General features: G+C 39.2%; 1 protein-coding gene and 1 pseudogene across 4 annotated transcripts in view; both read right to left on the bottom strand.

Moving 5' to 3' along the window:
- Positions 1-12,646, bottom strand: part of LOC111324507 (E3 ubiquitin-protein ligase rnf213-alpha) — a 166,675-nt gene that overhangs the window by 34,026 nt on the left and 120,003 nt on the right. Inside the window, exons 79-82 of one of the 3 annotated variants that reach the window (XM_088757407.1) lie at positions 1,596-1,803; positions 1,372-1,449; positions 680-880; positions 136-225 (exon numbers count right to left, since the gene is read on the bottom strand). The exons of 1 other annotated variant lie outside the window; for it this stretch is intronic. In XM_088757407.1, the coding sequence (XP_088613533.1) occupies positions 136-225; positions 680-880; positions 1,372-1,449; positions 1,596-1,803 (577 nt within the window). The remainder of the gene's footprint in view (positions 1-135; positions 226-679; positions 881-1,371; positions 1,450-1,595; positions 1,804-12,646) is intronic. One more of the 3 variants, XM_088757409.1, reaches the window with a different exon arrangement.
- The window catches only part of LOC111344926 (serine/threonine-protein phosphatase 2A activator-like), a 12,158-nt pseudogene continuing 1,616 nt past the window's right edge, over positions 2,105-12,646 (bottom strand). The window contains exons 3-9 of the transcript XR_016000152.1: positions 8,413-8,538; positions 6,746-6,824; positions 6,131-6,169; positions 5,937-6,036; positions 5,320-5,444; positions 3,345-3,450; positions 2,105-2,291 (exon numbers count right to left, since the gene is read on the bottom strand). The product of XR_016000152.1 is annotated as a serine/threonine-protein phosphatase 2A activator-like (transcript). The remainder of the gene's footprint in view (positions 2,292-3,344; positions 3,451-5,319; positions 5,445-5,936; positions 6,037-6,130; positions 6,170-6,745; positions 6,825-8,412; positions 8,539-12,646) is intronic.

Genomic DNA, 12,646 nt, shown 5'->3' with positions numbered 1-12,646 from the left:
CAACTACTCTATTTCGTGAGCATAATATTCATTAGTTCTAAAGTGCGGAGGGCGAATTTCGTCTTTATTAAGTAAAATATGATTATATGATTAATATGATATTGATGTGATATTACCAAGGATAAAGTTCCTTACCTCCCCCCGCCTCATTAAAATCTTTGCTCTCTCCAAGTTCAACAGTCGCCAAAGGGAGAGAACGTGTCGCAACTGACAACACTGCTGCGCCTAAACAGAAATAGAGCACAAAAACAAGCTGTTCTTAGGGTACAATTAATTACAGCGTTATGTGTTAACATGAAAAGGTGATCGCCCTGCCTTTGATAGAGCTAGAGGTTGTCTTCAAAATTAAACAGACTGTAAAACCCGTTAGAAATAGCCATAGGCACTCGTCTATTTCAGATTCCGTACACATTTACGATATCTAGGATCTCTTCAAGTTGGAAGACAATATTCTATTCCAGACACAAAATGAGACATTGGCACACTATTTTCCGTATATTTCCAAACTGTCCACTCACTCCATTTTCTTGTTTTAAAGTTTTATATTTCTTTTTATTTTACTTTTTGTAAGGATAAAAATCGAGATCTGAAACATTACCGTAGGGTCTCAAAGGTCTGTGCATAAACAGCTAACCCTCATCAGTACGTTTGCATTCGCACGGTTAAAATAAATGTCTACCTTGAGACTGCGAAGACTATTTTGTTGAGGCATGCGTAGTACATGTTGTAGATAGTCATTAAGCAGCTTTTCAGGTGATCCACCGGTCGAGGACAGGAAACCGATTGCAATGTCGAGAGACGACAGCACGTCACATACGTCTGTCAGTGATGAGCGAAACTCGCCTAGAATTTGACTGCTTACTGCTGAACTCAAAGGAACCTAACAAGACAAACAATTGTTTTTTGAATCCATGACAATATATGCTTAATTTCACGATTAAAAAAAATATATATAGAAATAAAAATTTCCTAACTACATGTACACTCATGAGGCTGTTACTCGGTGATTGTACAAATGATACATATTCAATATCAAACCTGTAAATAAGAGCTGAATACCTGCCTGGCTACTTCCTTGACGGAATCGCCACGGTGTTACCGAGAAAAAAAGAAATGTGCCACTTGTGTATACAACACGAACAAGCAATTTCCAATTCCGACTCCATGGAATGTTTTAATTAGTTTCGTCTCTCTTACTGATATCATCATCATTATTGGTATTACCATGACTATTATAAGCACCATCATCATATCATAATGACTTCTCTTACTCCCATTTTCTCGCGCTGATCGATTACAACTCTGGAGTAGCTGCATGGTGGGTCACATTTTAAATAGAGATCGAGAAAATATGAAACAAAAATCTTTTACCTGTGGCCGAACCTTGTTTTTCACGGAAGTGAAAACGGAGTCCAACTGGGCGTCTTTGCTGAATGCAAACCTCTCATCCTAGGAAGTAAACACGATATGATGCTCAAAAACTTAATTTCCTTTATCATTGAACAAATAACTTTTGTAAAAACTTTGGACAGAAATTGCAAGAAATAGTTTACAAACGTTAGACACAAATACGTTTATCTGAATCTACTTCGTACCTTAAAATCAATAAGTGGTCTTCCCCTAATGAACCTGTCAATCAGCTGTCTTTCAAGGGCTTCCCAGTTGTACTGAACCAATGTTCCCCGACCCACTTCTAAAGAATAATTGCACTGCGCCAAGATAACGGGTAGAAGATCACGTTCGGTGTCGTACGAAATCAGATGTGATCTTGTCACGTCTTGCAGCTGTATGTGAGGCAGGTCCCTAACATTCACATAAAACAATGACATTATACTTTACAATAACAACATCAAGCGGGTACAAGGATATCCAAAGGTCACACGGAGAGGTTCGCTTTTGAAATGAGTTACTATCAATTCTTCTCTGTATCCTCTTGTGGCTGGTTCACCGAGAACATGATGTTGACCGCTAATCATTTGTTATCATAAAATATTCATATTCATAATTTTTCTTTAAAACGTGACCTTTCGGCTCCCGATCTTAAACCAAAGTAGATAAATAGAGATAGCGCAAGACGAAAAATAGTTGCAAAATAAACCTGTAAAAAAAAAGAAGTCAAAACGTTAAAATTGGCAAATTGGACGTTTTACATTCAGTTCATTAATCATATAAAGCGTGAGCGATATTTGAAACTACAAAAGGAAATCTACTATAGTGTGGACGTGGCATATTTTAACAGAACTGATACCCCATAAAACGTTTGAGTGTTCTGCAAAAGGTCCACTTTTCATCTAGTTTGTTTCAAAAGGAAACAAAAAAAAAATAAGAAAATAAATAATAATAATAATAATAATAAGTAGTCGATTTTTAGTGTGTAGCTTAGTTTACTGAACTTTAATTTTTTTTAAGAGAACTGCTTTTTGTGAGATATTTTTAAGGAAAAATCTATTATTATTAAGTTAATACCGAAGAGATTCAAAACTTCTCACTCAGTTAGAGACTTTTTAAACTTGTTTTGTAATATTTATACCTTAATTATGATCATCATTATGATTATTATAAGAAGTGTGTATCCATGAGCTTTTCTGGAATTTTTACTGGACACTTTGACGCATTTGTTTTCGATTTTTAAGCATTTCATCATAATTTTTGTAAATACTTTTAATGATTATAGTGAATTAAATTATTATTTAATAATTAAAAAAAAAATAATAATAATAATAATAATAATAGGGATTTCTATTGCAACACTGCCATGTGCTCATGGTGCTTTACCACTGAATATTTCAGACCGAAAATTTTGTAGATTAAATACTACATTAATAATAAAACACAGACATATAAAAATGAAAAGTAAAATAAATGTATAATTTTACACCACTCCCTGAGTGAAAGGTACACCTGCTCTTGGAGCTACCTTAGATTTTACATGTTAGGCAGAAAAGCAAGCTGAACTAAATTTGGCCAGATCAATTTAGCCTGTTCCTAGGTGGTATCATTGACTGAGGGAAATGTATAGAGAAAACGAGAAACAAGAAAAAGAAATACTGTAACAGCTGTATTGATTTAGAAGATAAAGCATGAAATACATGCATGTACAAGCTTGTCTTTGGTTCAATATCTAGTTAAAATAAACTAGCATTTTTTACCTGTTTGCTTTATTTTGCCAGATTTCATTGGCTTCATTTCAGGCCCTACATAGTTCTATTACCCCATTTTTTCAAATTTAAACTTCACAGTAAAAGAATGCAGAGAAAATGCAGAAACAAATTTGTCGTGGGTTGCTACACAAACAAGGCTGACTATCAAAGTGAAAACAGAAATGATTTATAGAGTCTTCTCACCTCATTTATAAACTTGATGCAGCCCAAGAACATGACTTGTAATCAAGGTGATGGCTTTCCACAATGGAGGATTTAACAAAGTCCTTTGGTTCTAAACTGGGATGGTCTGCAAGATTCCCAAAAAGGAGAAAAAGAAAAAAAATTGAACTCTTGTAAGAAATATCAGCTGCGCAGTGTGTCTCATTTCCCAAGGTCTTTTGGGAGGAGGTTGAAAAAAAGGGGAACTGCATATCATTTGTACATGCACCTGCCACTTAAAAGTAATAAGTGCATTTATTATATGGCTGTGTCTCACAAGGACTGGGAACTACCAAATTCATGAATTTGATTGGCTGAAATCAATATTGAAAGTGGTCTAGATTTTCCCATCTAGACCGGCATCTAGACCTGTCTAGAAAAAAAAGGTACAAAGAATATTAACCGAGCTAGGTCAGTCTGTATGGGAGAATCTTGACATCAGTTACTGGTACAGACCTCAATGTGTTTGGTCTGTTCTGGCTACCTCGGTCAAGGTTCTCCCATAAAGACCTCCCACTCAGTTAATAAGAACTAAATCATATCTTCATCGCGCGCAGTGAAGATACTATTTTTATCTTTCACGTGTGAGGATATTGGTATCACCATGGTTACTAATATGATAAGCCAATTACAAGAGAGCTGTTATAGGTTTAGGTCTTGGACTGAAACGTTTTTTATTAAACTTTTTAGATTTTTTATTGAGTGTATGTCTTCCTTCGCTTGAAGTTGTCCATCCTTGTGAACAACTGAGCACTCCAATAAGCCTCTTTTGTGATTAAAAGCCTATCGATCTCTGCAGAGCCACTAGGGGCATGTACCTGATCAATGCATTGGAACAAAAAATCATCCAGGGTGTGTAGAGTTTCGTTGAAGTGTATTGCTACACTTCAAAACAAAACCCCACACACGCTGGACGATTTTTCGTTCCAATGCATTGATCAGGTACAGGCCCCTAGTGGCTCTGCAGAGATCGATAGTGTAGCGATACACTTCAACAAAACCCCACACACCCTGGACGATTTTTCGTTCCAATGCATTGATCAGGTACAAGCCCCTAGTGGCTCTGCAGAGATCGATAGGCTTTGCAATCACAAAAGAGGCTTATTGGAGTGCTCGGTTGTTTTCTTTGGCACCCCATGGTTTGAATAAAAGAGAGGAATTTCATTCGAAAAATAGAATTTGCTATAATTAATTTTCTATCTTATATTAGGCGCTACTAATTGCTCGTTTAAAGTCCCTTTTCTTGGATTTTGTTGGCCCTTTAGGTGTGGATTGGACTCAAGAGGCCCTGCCAAGGGATCTTATTATGATTAGTATCATTTAAGGGCCCCTCCAGGGATTTTGTTGCTAATTTGCCCTTTCGGGCTCCAAAGGCCTTGTTTTGGGATTTTCTTACGGTTTACAGTTGTAGTAAAAAGTGGGCCTTCCCTTTTTTAATGCTCGCCGGATAGCTTCTTTGTAATTGATTACGCCACTCATATTAACATATTTAGTATTCTTATCTCTTAGTTTTTAGGGTTTGTTTCTTGTATTTTGTCCATTGCTTTCTTTGTTGAGATTTTTTGTTTATTAGTACCAGTTCATTAGTCGTTATCTGTAATTACGTAATCATTAGCACTTCGATCCTATTTAATGCTCTTTTTTTACTTCAAAAGTTGTAAATAACTGAAGAAGGTCTCTGACCGAAACGTTTTTTATTAAAATTTTTTATATTTTTTACGTCAGAAGTTGTCCATCCTCACAATTTTTTAAACTTTCTACATTCGTGTTGGCTGTGAGGTTTGGACTGTGAATCTTTATTGATCCTCCTGGCGCGGTGCACCTTTGTTGGCCTGAGAGTTCCATTAATGACTTGCGATATATATATATCATACATAAATCTGAAGGGAAATATGATTTGAACATGCACAGCAAAAGAATGATACTCAAAATAGATACATGTATCAATGATACAAACCAATAAACTGAGAGCTTCCCCAAATAAATGGAACAAACTGGAAATCATCCAGTCCCCTGACACCTTGGCTGCCTGCTGGCTCCATTCTGTATGTTGACTGCAGCCTTCTCATCAGTTTTAAATACCTTGAAGGTGGAAAAAGATTACTAATGAGCTACATTTATTTAAGCAATGTTTCCTCCAAACGTTTTCCTTTGCAGAGTAGCCTTTAAAAATATATTGAATTTTTTCTATCTCTTGCCTTCTTGTCTACACAATGAAATAGAAGTCCCTGACCCATGGATACTGACACATCATCAAAGTGTACATACATGTAGCACAGCTACTGAGTATCAGCCGATCACAGTTAAGCATAAAGCTTCACAAGGTATGAGTGACCAGTCAACCTTATTGCCAATATACTAACAGTACACAACCAAATCCTCACAATCAAAATAAGAAGTGACTACAACAAGACAAATCTTAGAGGTAATACTAATAGTGTACATGTATTTACAACAATGAAAAACCACAACTTTTAACCAGACTATCATTTTTAAAGAATCTGCCCACCTGCCAAATACTGTACAAGTCATGTACAGTATGTCCATTCATCACTTGAAAAAGTATCAAATTACCTTTGAAACACCTTGAACACTATTGAAACACAGTCATTTTGGTCCAGCACTCTGAGTTTGAACAGACAGCATAGAAATGCAATAAAACAAGCCTCATGACCTGTAGGAAGATACCAATATCAATCGTTAAGCTTCCAAATTCCTTGATTACATCAGACAAACCCACACCAACTAATTATAGTACATACACACACCTGTTCCATAGTCTATTCTTGTTTTATTTCCAAAACCATCTATGAAGCAATGCAGAATATCAGCAAGATTCACCTCTCGTTTTAGCTCTTTCATCTGAATTATATACAATTTAAAGCCATAGGTGAAATCTATTTCCTTTGTAATAATAACAGAGGGAAATTTTGCACATGATTAATAGTAAGAGAGTATAAATTTATACATATTAATTAGCCTTATCAAACCCTTAACATCAGTATGCATTTTTTTTCTCCATGCTGTTTTCCACACTTGGTACATTTTCTTAAAAAGGAGTATTTCTTTACAATCAAGAGCTTCTTTAATTGATCATTTACTTTATTCTCATGACCTTTACATGTGATCCAGTGGTTATACTGTAAGGAGAAATTAGATGCCGATCACTCTGAGGGGTCAAAGAGTTAATGAGTGTAAAAAACACATCACAGTCACAGACTGGTAAACTTGAAGCCCTCTACACAACTGAGACAATCTTTACGAATACATAATTTGAATGGATAAATCTGGAGAAAAAAACTTCCTTCAATTAACAGGCTGGTGTAGAATGATGGTAAAAAGAGAATAACAAAGACAGACAAACCAAATTTTCAGAAGCAAACCTCTGAGATAAGCAGTAAGCTCAATGCTGGCCCCTATAGACTTCTCTGGAAGAAGTCCTTGAATCATCCTATCAGCATTCTGTTCAAAATCATTCACTCATTCAATAAATCAATTAATCTAGTAATCAATCAATCGATTGATTGACTGATCTATCAATTAACCAATCAGCCAATCAACTAATCAATCAATAAATCAGTTAATCTATTAATTGATCAAACATCAATCATTCAATCAGCCAATCGGCTGGTTAATATTATATCAATTAATCAATCATGCAATCAATCATTTTAACAAGCAATCAATCATGCAATCAATCAGGCACTCAATCAATGCATCAGTCATCTAAGTACTCAGGATCTCAGTCAACATGAAAATTTATAAACTATCTCCAGGAACAGATATGCAGTGACCCGATTAGTAAATTGTTAAATATTTTATGATACACAAGCAGATGGTGGCAAGAGGGGGGGAGGGGCCCTAGGTCCCCTTTCATGCACCACAGTTAGAAAAATTCACCCGTCGCTTGTATATAAAAATGATGGCTTCAAATCTCTTATCTTGTGCACAAGGTTTCAGGGAAATCTTGAGGTTTTGATCAAATGAAAGGAAAAATTCACTAGTCAGGTATATATCAGGAGGCAAATCACATCTCATGTTGGTTCAGAAATTCACACATCTTGCTTGCCTTTCTGTAAAATTGATGTGTCACATATCAATTTTGGCCGTCGTTACATTTTGCACATAACCCCTTTGCCATCCTCCAAGCATACATCAGCAACCGAAATGTAACGTGGGGTCTTAACTTTTCGTATCATGTTTACTGTAGGTACTCTAGACCAATATACTGGTCGATATATTGGTTGAGAGTTGGTTGATACTCGACCAATATGTCAGTCGATAGTCGGTTGATACCCAGTTGACACTCTGTCCACAAACAGTTGATATATCAACCAAGATTATCAGCTGACACCTATCGACCGAGTCTCGGCAGAGTATCAGCCAACTATCAAGTGAGTGTCAACCAACTATTGACTGAACGTGGAAGGACTATCAAATGAGTGCTGAGGCAGTGTCGACCAAGTGCGAACCAAGTGCTGACTGAGTGTTAACAGAATGTCGACTGACGTAATATTTCAAAAACGAGTGCGGGTGTTTCATCGGGGTTTCCAAACACGAGAAAACTGATGAAAGCATGAGGCCGTAGGCTGAGTGCTTTTATTGTTTTCGTGTGTTTGAAAACCCCGATGAAACACGAAGCCCGAGTTTTTGAAATTGCTTCTCAATCGTACATCATTAGCCCAGAACAATGAAAAAATTCTGACTGATTTTGGCATCAGTGGGGTTTGACATTTTATCAAGCTCTAGGGTTTGATATTTCATCAAAGTATGGTGGAAAAGCCTCTGTCCAGTGTTTCATCTGGGTTTCTAAAAGCACACATGTGGCCAAATTGGCGTATCGTGATTGGTTTGTACCTTGATGAATTATTAATGAGTTTGAGAAATATCGGTCAAGTATCAACCGACTCTTGATCATATATATTGACTGATATATCAGGTGAGATTACCTACAGTAAACATGATCCAACTTTCCCTGGGAAAGTCAAAACTCTTCTCTCGATCCTAGATGGTTCTTTGACAGAATCGGTGCAAGTTTATTGTATCTTACCTCATCTAGCCTACCGCACCATGTTCTAAAGGCTTTGTTTCCAAATCGTTGTGGCTGATCAGTCGGTGGGATTTCATCAATCCAAGTGTCCAAAGTCTCAAGCATAGTGATCAGTTTCTCTAAGGCCTTGAACCAAGTGAATAGAGCTACCACATGTTAATCAATATTCAAAATACCAATAAGTAATGAATGCTATCCCAGAAAAATTAGCAGAAGTATTACTTAACATATCTATCTATAGTCTGTAATGTTTCTCCCAGACTTTGGGGTAGACATTAAATTTTTTCAATGGACCATGATTGCTCCCAGTGCCTTTTATCAAGAATTGGGAGATATTTCTTTAAATAAACGCTTTGGATATATACATAACTATAATAACTACCTAATAATTATTTTTTAATCCATCAAACTGTGCCATCTTGGACTTACTGCTCTCCACTGAGATAATTTTATGCCTAAATCCAATGCAAAAAGTATACTATAGCTATAAGTAACCTTTAAAAAATTTGAACTCATTTTAAAGTTTTTTTAAAAGCATTTGAAAGGATAAATCCAAGATAGTCACTGTATGCCTGTTCGCACAAACATTATCATATTTGAAATCCAAATGTGAAGAACAGATCGGATAACAATCAGCTTTATAACGAGCACCTTGAGGCTACGACACGTGAAGTAGCTAAGTGCAGGCAAAGTGACTAATGGATCAAGTTGAATCGTTTCTTGGTGAAAATTTATTTCCAAAATAAGGTACCAACGCTCCACTCGTTTGCCACAACCATTCTAAAAATGCCTGTGAAATTCGAGAAGCTCTCCTGTTTGGTATCATGCATTTTGGTGGCGGGAAATCCGGGCAAGTAATTCATGGCAGTCTCCATATAGACTCCCTCTTACCCAGTCTCCGTATAGACTCCCTGTTACCCATTCTCCCTGTGTACCCTGTGGACCCTGTGTACCCATGTGTACCCTGTGCACCCTGCGCACCCTGCGCACCCTGCGCACCCTGCGCACCCTGCGCACCCTGCGCACCCTGCGCACCCTGCGCACCCTGCGCACCCTGCGCACCCTGCGCACCCTGCGCACCCTGCGCACCCTGCGCACCCTGCGCACCCTGCGCACCCTGCGCACCCTGCGCACCCTGCGCACCCTGCGCACCCTGCGCACCCTGCGCACCCTGCGCACCCTCTGCACCCTCTGCACCCTCTGCACCCTCTGCACCCTCTGCACCCTCTGCACCCTCTGCACCCTGTGCACCCTCTGCACCCTGTGCACCCTCTGCACCCTCTGCACCCTCTGCACCCTGTGCACCCTGTGCAGCCTGTGCACCCTGTGCACCCTGTGTACCCTGTGTACCCTGTGTACCCTGTGTTCCCATGTGTACCCTGTGTATCCTGTGTACCCATGTGTACCCATGTGTACCCTGTGTATCCTGTGTACCCATGTGTACCCTGTGTACCCTGTGTACCCATTATACATTTTTTACCCATGTATATCATGTATATCTTTGTATACCTCGTATGGTTGGGTTTCAGGTGACGTCACAAGCTTTGCTGAAGTTGGTGTCTGCCATGTTGGTGTCCCTTGGGTGTCAAAGTTATGAATAATTAGTCGATTTCTCTAGTGAAGCCCTCTCTCTTATCGCCGTATTATTTCGCCAACTACATGAATATCCAGGAAGAAAAAAGCGATAAAAGTATCTGGAATTCATCTTAAGGTATCCCAGTGCTCTCTGAGTATGCCGAAAGCTTAGAGAGTTGGAAGGAAAGATGTTTGCAAAAGATCTCTGTCATTGGGGTTGACCCTACAAGCATACCAGCCGAGAAGTTCAGTCCAAAATGCTTGCCTCCGGTGGAAGCGTCGGACTTGCTGAGTTACCTCGTTCTTGAGACCAGCTTCTACACCAAGAAGCAGTTCAAGGCGTTCAAGAGTCTAGAGGCGTTTAATCAATTAGTGTCGGGATTTGTAACCTCAGTTGTAGGCAAAGTAATCGCCGGCAAGTATGCCGTGAGAGCACGAGTTTGCCATTCACAACATATGAATGATCCTTTAGTTAACATTTGGGTCATTTCCGAAAACGATGGGACTATTTTGTCAGCCCATTGCTTGGGATGCAAAGCTGGACTGGCTGAGTCATGCTCACATATCGCGAGTGTTTTATTTATGTCAGAGGCAACTACTGGAATTCATGGCAAGGTCGCTGGGTGTCACGAAAACTCAGATACCGAAAACTCAGGTCCCTCGAAGTGTTCTCCAAGCTTCCGAAGTGCTCCATAATTCGATAGTGCATAGCATAAAGCGTGTACCAATTTTTTTATAATATAACCGGTGGAATAATGCAACAAATCCGACGCGAAAGACGGACAACAATATCAAGAGTGATTCTTCAGTGAAGCGAATCGTGACGGCGCTAATGCCGAGTCTTCTTTCGCGTTGTTTTTCTCTTTCTGCCTCATTTAAGAACTCTAGCCCAAGGGTCGCAAAATTGTCTTCGTTTTGGGACTGGTGGGCCGAGTCTCTGTTTGTATCCATTATTATCGCGAAATATTTAAGAATTTTAACAGAGCGACAACAAGGATCTGTGCGACGAAGTACAAAAAGGTAAACAAACGTCCCTTTCGGCTCGTCAAAATCACGCCACATTTTAATACTTTGGTGTTGGAGCGAGCGCATTTGATCCCGTTAACTGTGAATGAAAAGTTCAAAATTAACGGGGAAAATGGAGGAAATCTAAGCTAAATGAAGTCTTGTGTCACTCTAAAATGTTTTAATACTCAACCATCGGACGATTTTGCGAAACGTGCAACTTGCGGCCTTGCTTTTGCTGCTTCAGTTGGATGAAGACCCAAAAGGTCAAAATACACGAGGGATTACCAGGAGTGATCATGAGTCGAGTTTATCTCTTGAATTTTCGAGGAGTCTGAGTTCTCGGGGTGTGAGTTTTCGTGATACCCCAAGCTTACTTGCACTCAGGTAAAATGCTCATGGATTTTGCCGACATAGTTCAATGAAGTGCCGTATGCGAGGGCTAAAGACATCGATTTCTCATCGGCTAAGAAGCTCAAAGAAAAGCTCGACCAAAAAATCGAGGATCTACAACAGCCGCAAGCCTCGAACAATACAACAACTTCTATTATCTCCTGTTCTTCCCCTTGATTTGTGATGATCTTAGGTATAGCGCATTAGATCATATATATAATGAATTTTGCGCTATAGAAATAATAAAATTATTAAATTATTATACGAAAAAATCCTTAGTCTATGCTTTCCACTTTTGCTCGAACAGCCAACAATAATGCATAAAACCATCCCTTCTTTCTCGCATGAACTCTTCGTTAGATACGGTTTGTTTACGCTCGAGGGACACCAAGATGGCGGATAGTAACCGTTGCTAAGGTATTGGTCACGTGAGTGAAATCCAAGGATACTCTGTCTACCTTGTGTACCGTGTACACCCTGTAGTTAACAATTATTCCACGAGCGCTTGTTGGATATGAGATGATAGATGGTCAACGAGGCGCGTAGCGCCGAGTTGGCTATAGTCATCTCATATCCAACAAGCGCGAGTGGAATAATTGTTTTATTAAAAACGCCCACAAGAGATTATTATTTTGTAAGAAGAAACTGGATTTTTTAGCTCCCTTTTGATTTTAAGCTGACGCGTACGCTTACCATATTTGCAGATCATGGTATATTGGCTGATATACCATAATGGCTAAGGCAATAAAAAGTCTTGAACTGCATTATCCAATGATCCAGTTTTTAATACATTCATGTATACCCAAGTATATTCATGTATACCCAAGTGTACCCTGTATACCATGTATACAGGAATGCTAGCAAACATCAGTTGGAATCAATGGAAGCTCTCTGGCCGAACACAATCCCGTTTTTTACGTTCACAAATGAATTATGAATAACTTATTATGATTTTATTAGCCCGGGGGGGAAATCCCGTATAAAATGGACTGGGATACTCGTCTGGAATTATGAAATAAACTCCTAAAGGAGGGAAATTATGCGTGGCCCAACCGTTTTTGGGTACACAGGGCACACAGGGCAAACAGGGCACACAGGGCACACAGGGCACACAGGGCACACAGGGCACACAGGGCACACAGGGCACACAGGGCACACAGGGCACACAGGGCACACAGGGCACACAGGGCACACAGGGCACACAGGGCACACAGGGCACACAGGGCACACAGGGCACACAGGGCACACAGGGCACACAGGG

The sequence above is a fragment of the Stylophora pistillata genome, chromosome 4 (genome assembly GCF_964205215.1).
Source record: "Stylophora pistillata chromosome 4, jaStyPist1.2, whole genome shotgun sequence".
Taxonomy (NCBI): domain Eukaryota; kingdom Metazoa; phylum Cnidaria; class Anthozoa; order Scleractinia; family Pocilloporidae; genus Stylophora; species Stylophora pistillata.
Note: the sequence above shows the minus strand (reverse complement) of the source record. Positions and strands in the feature narration are given on the sequence as shown.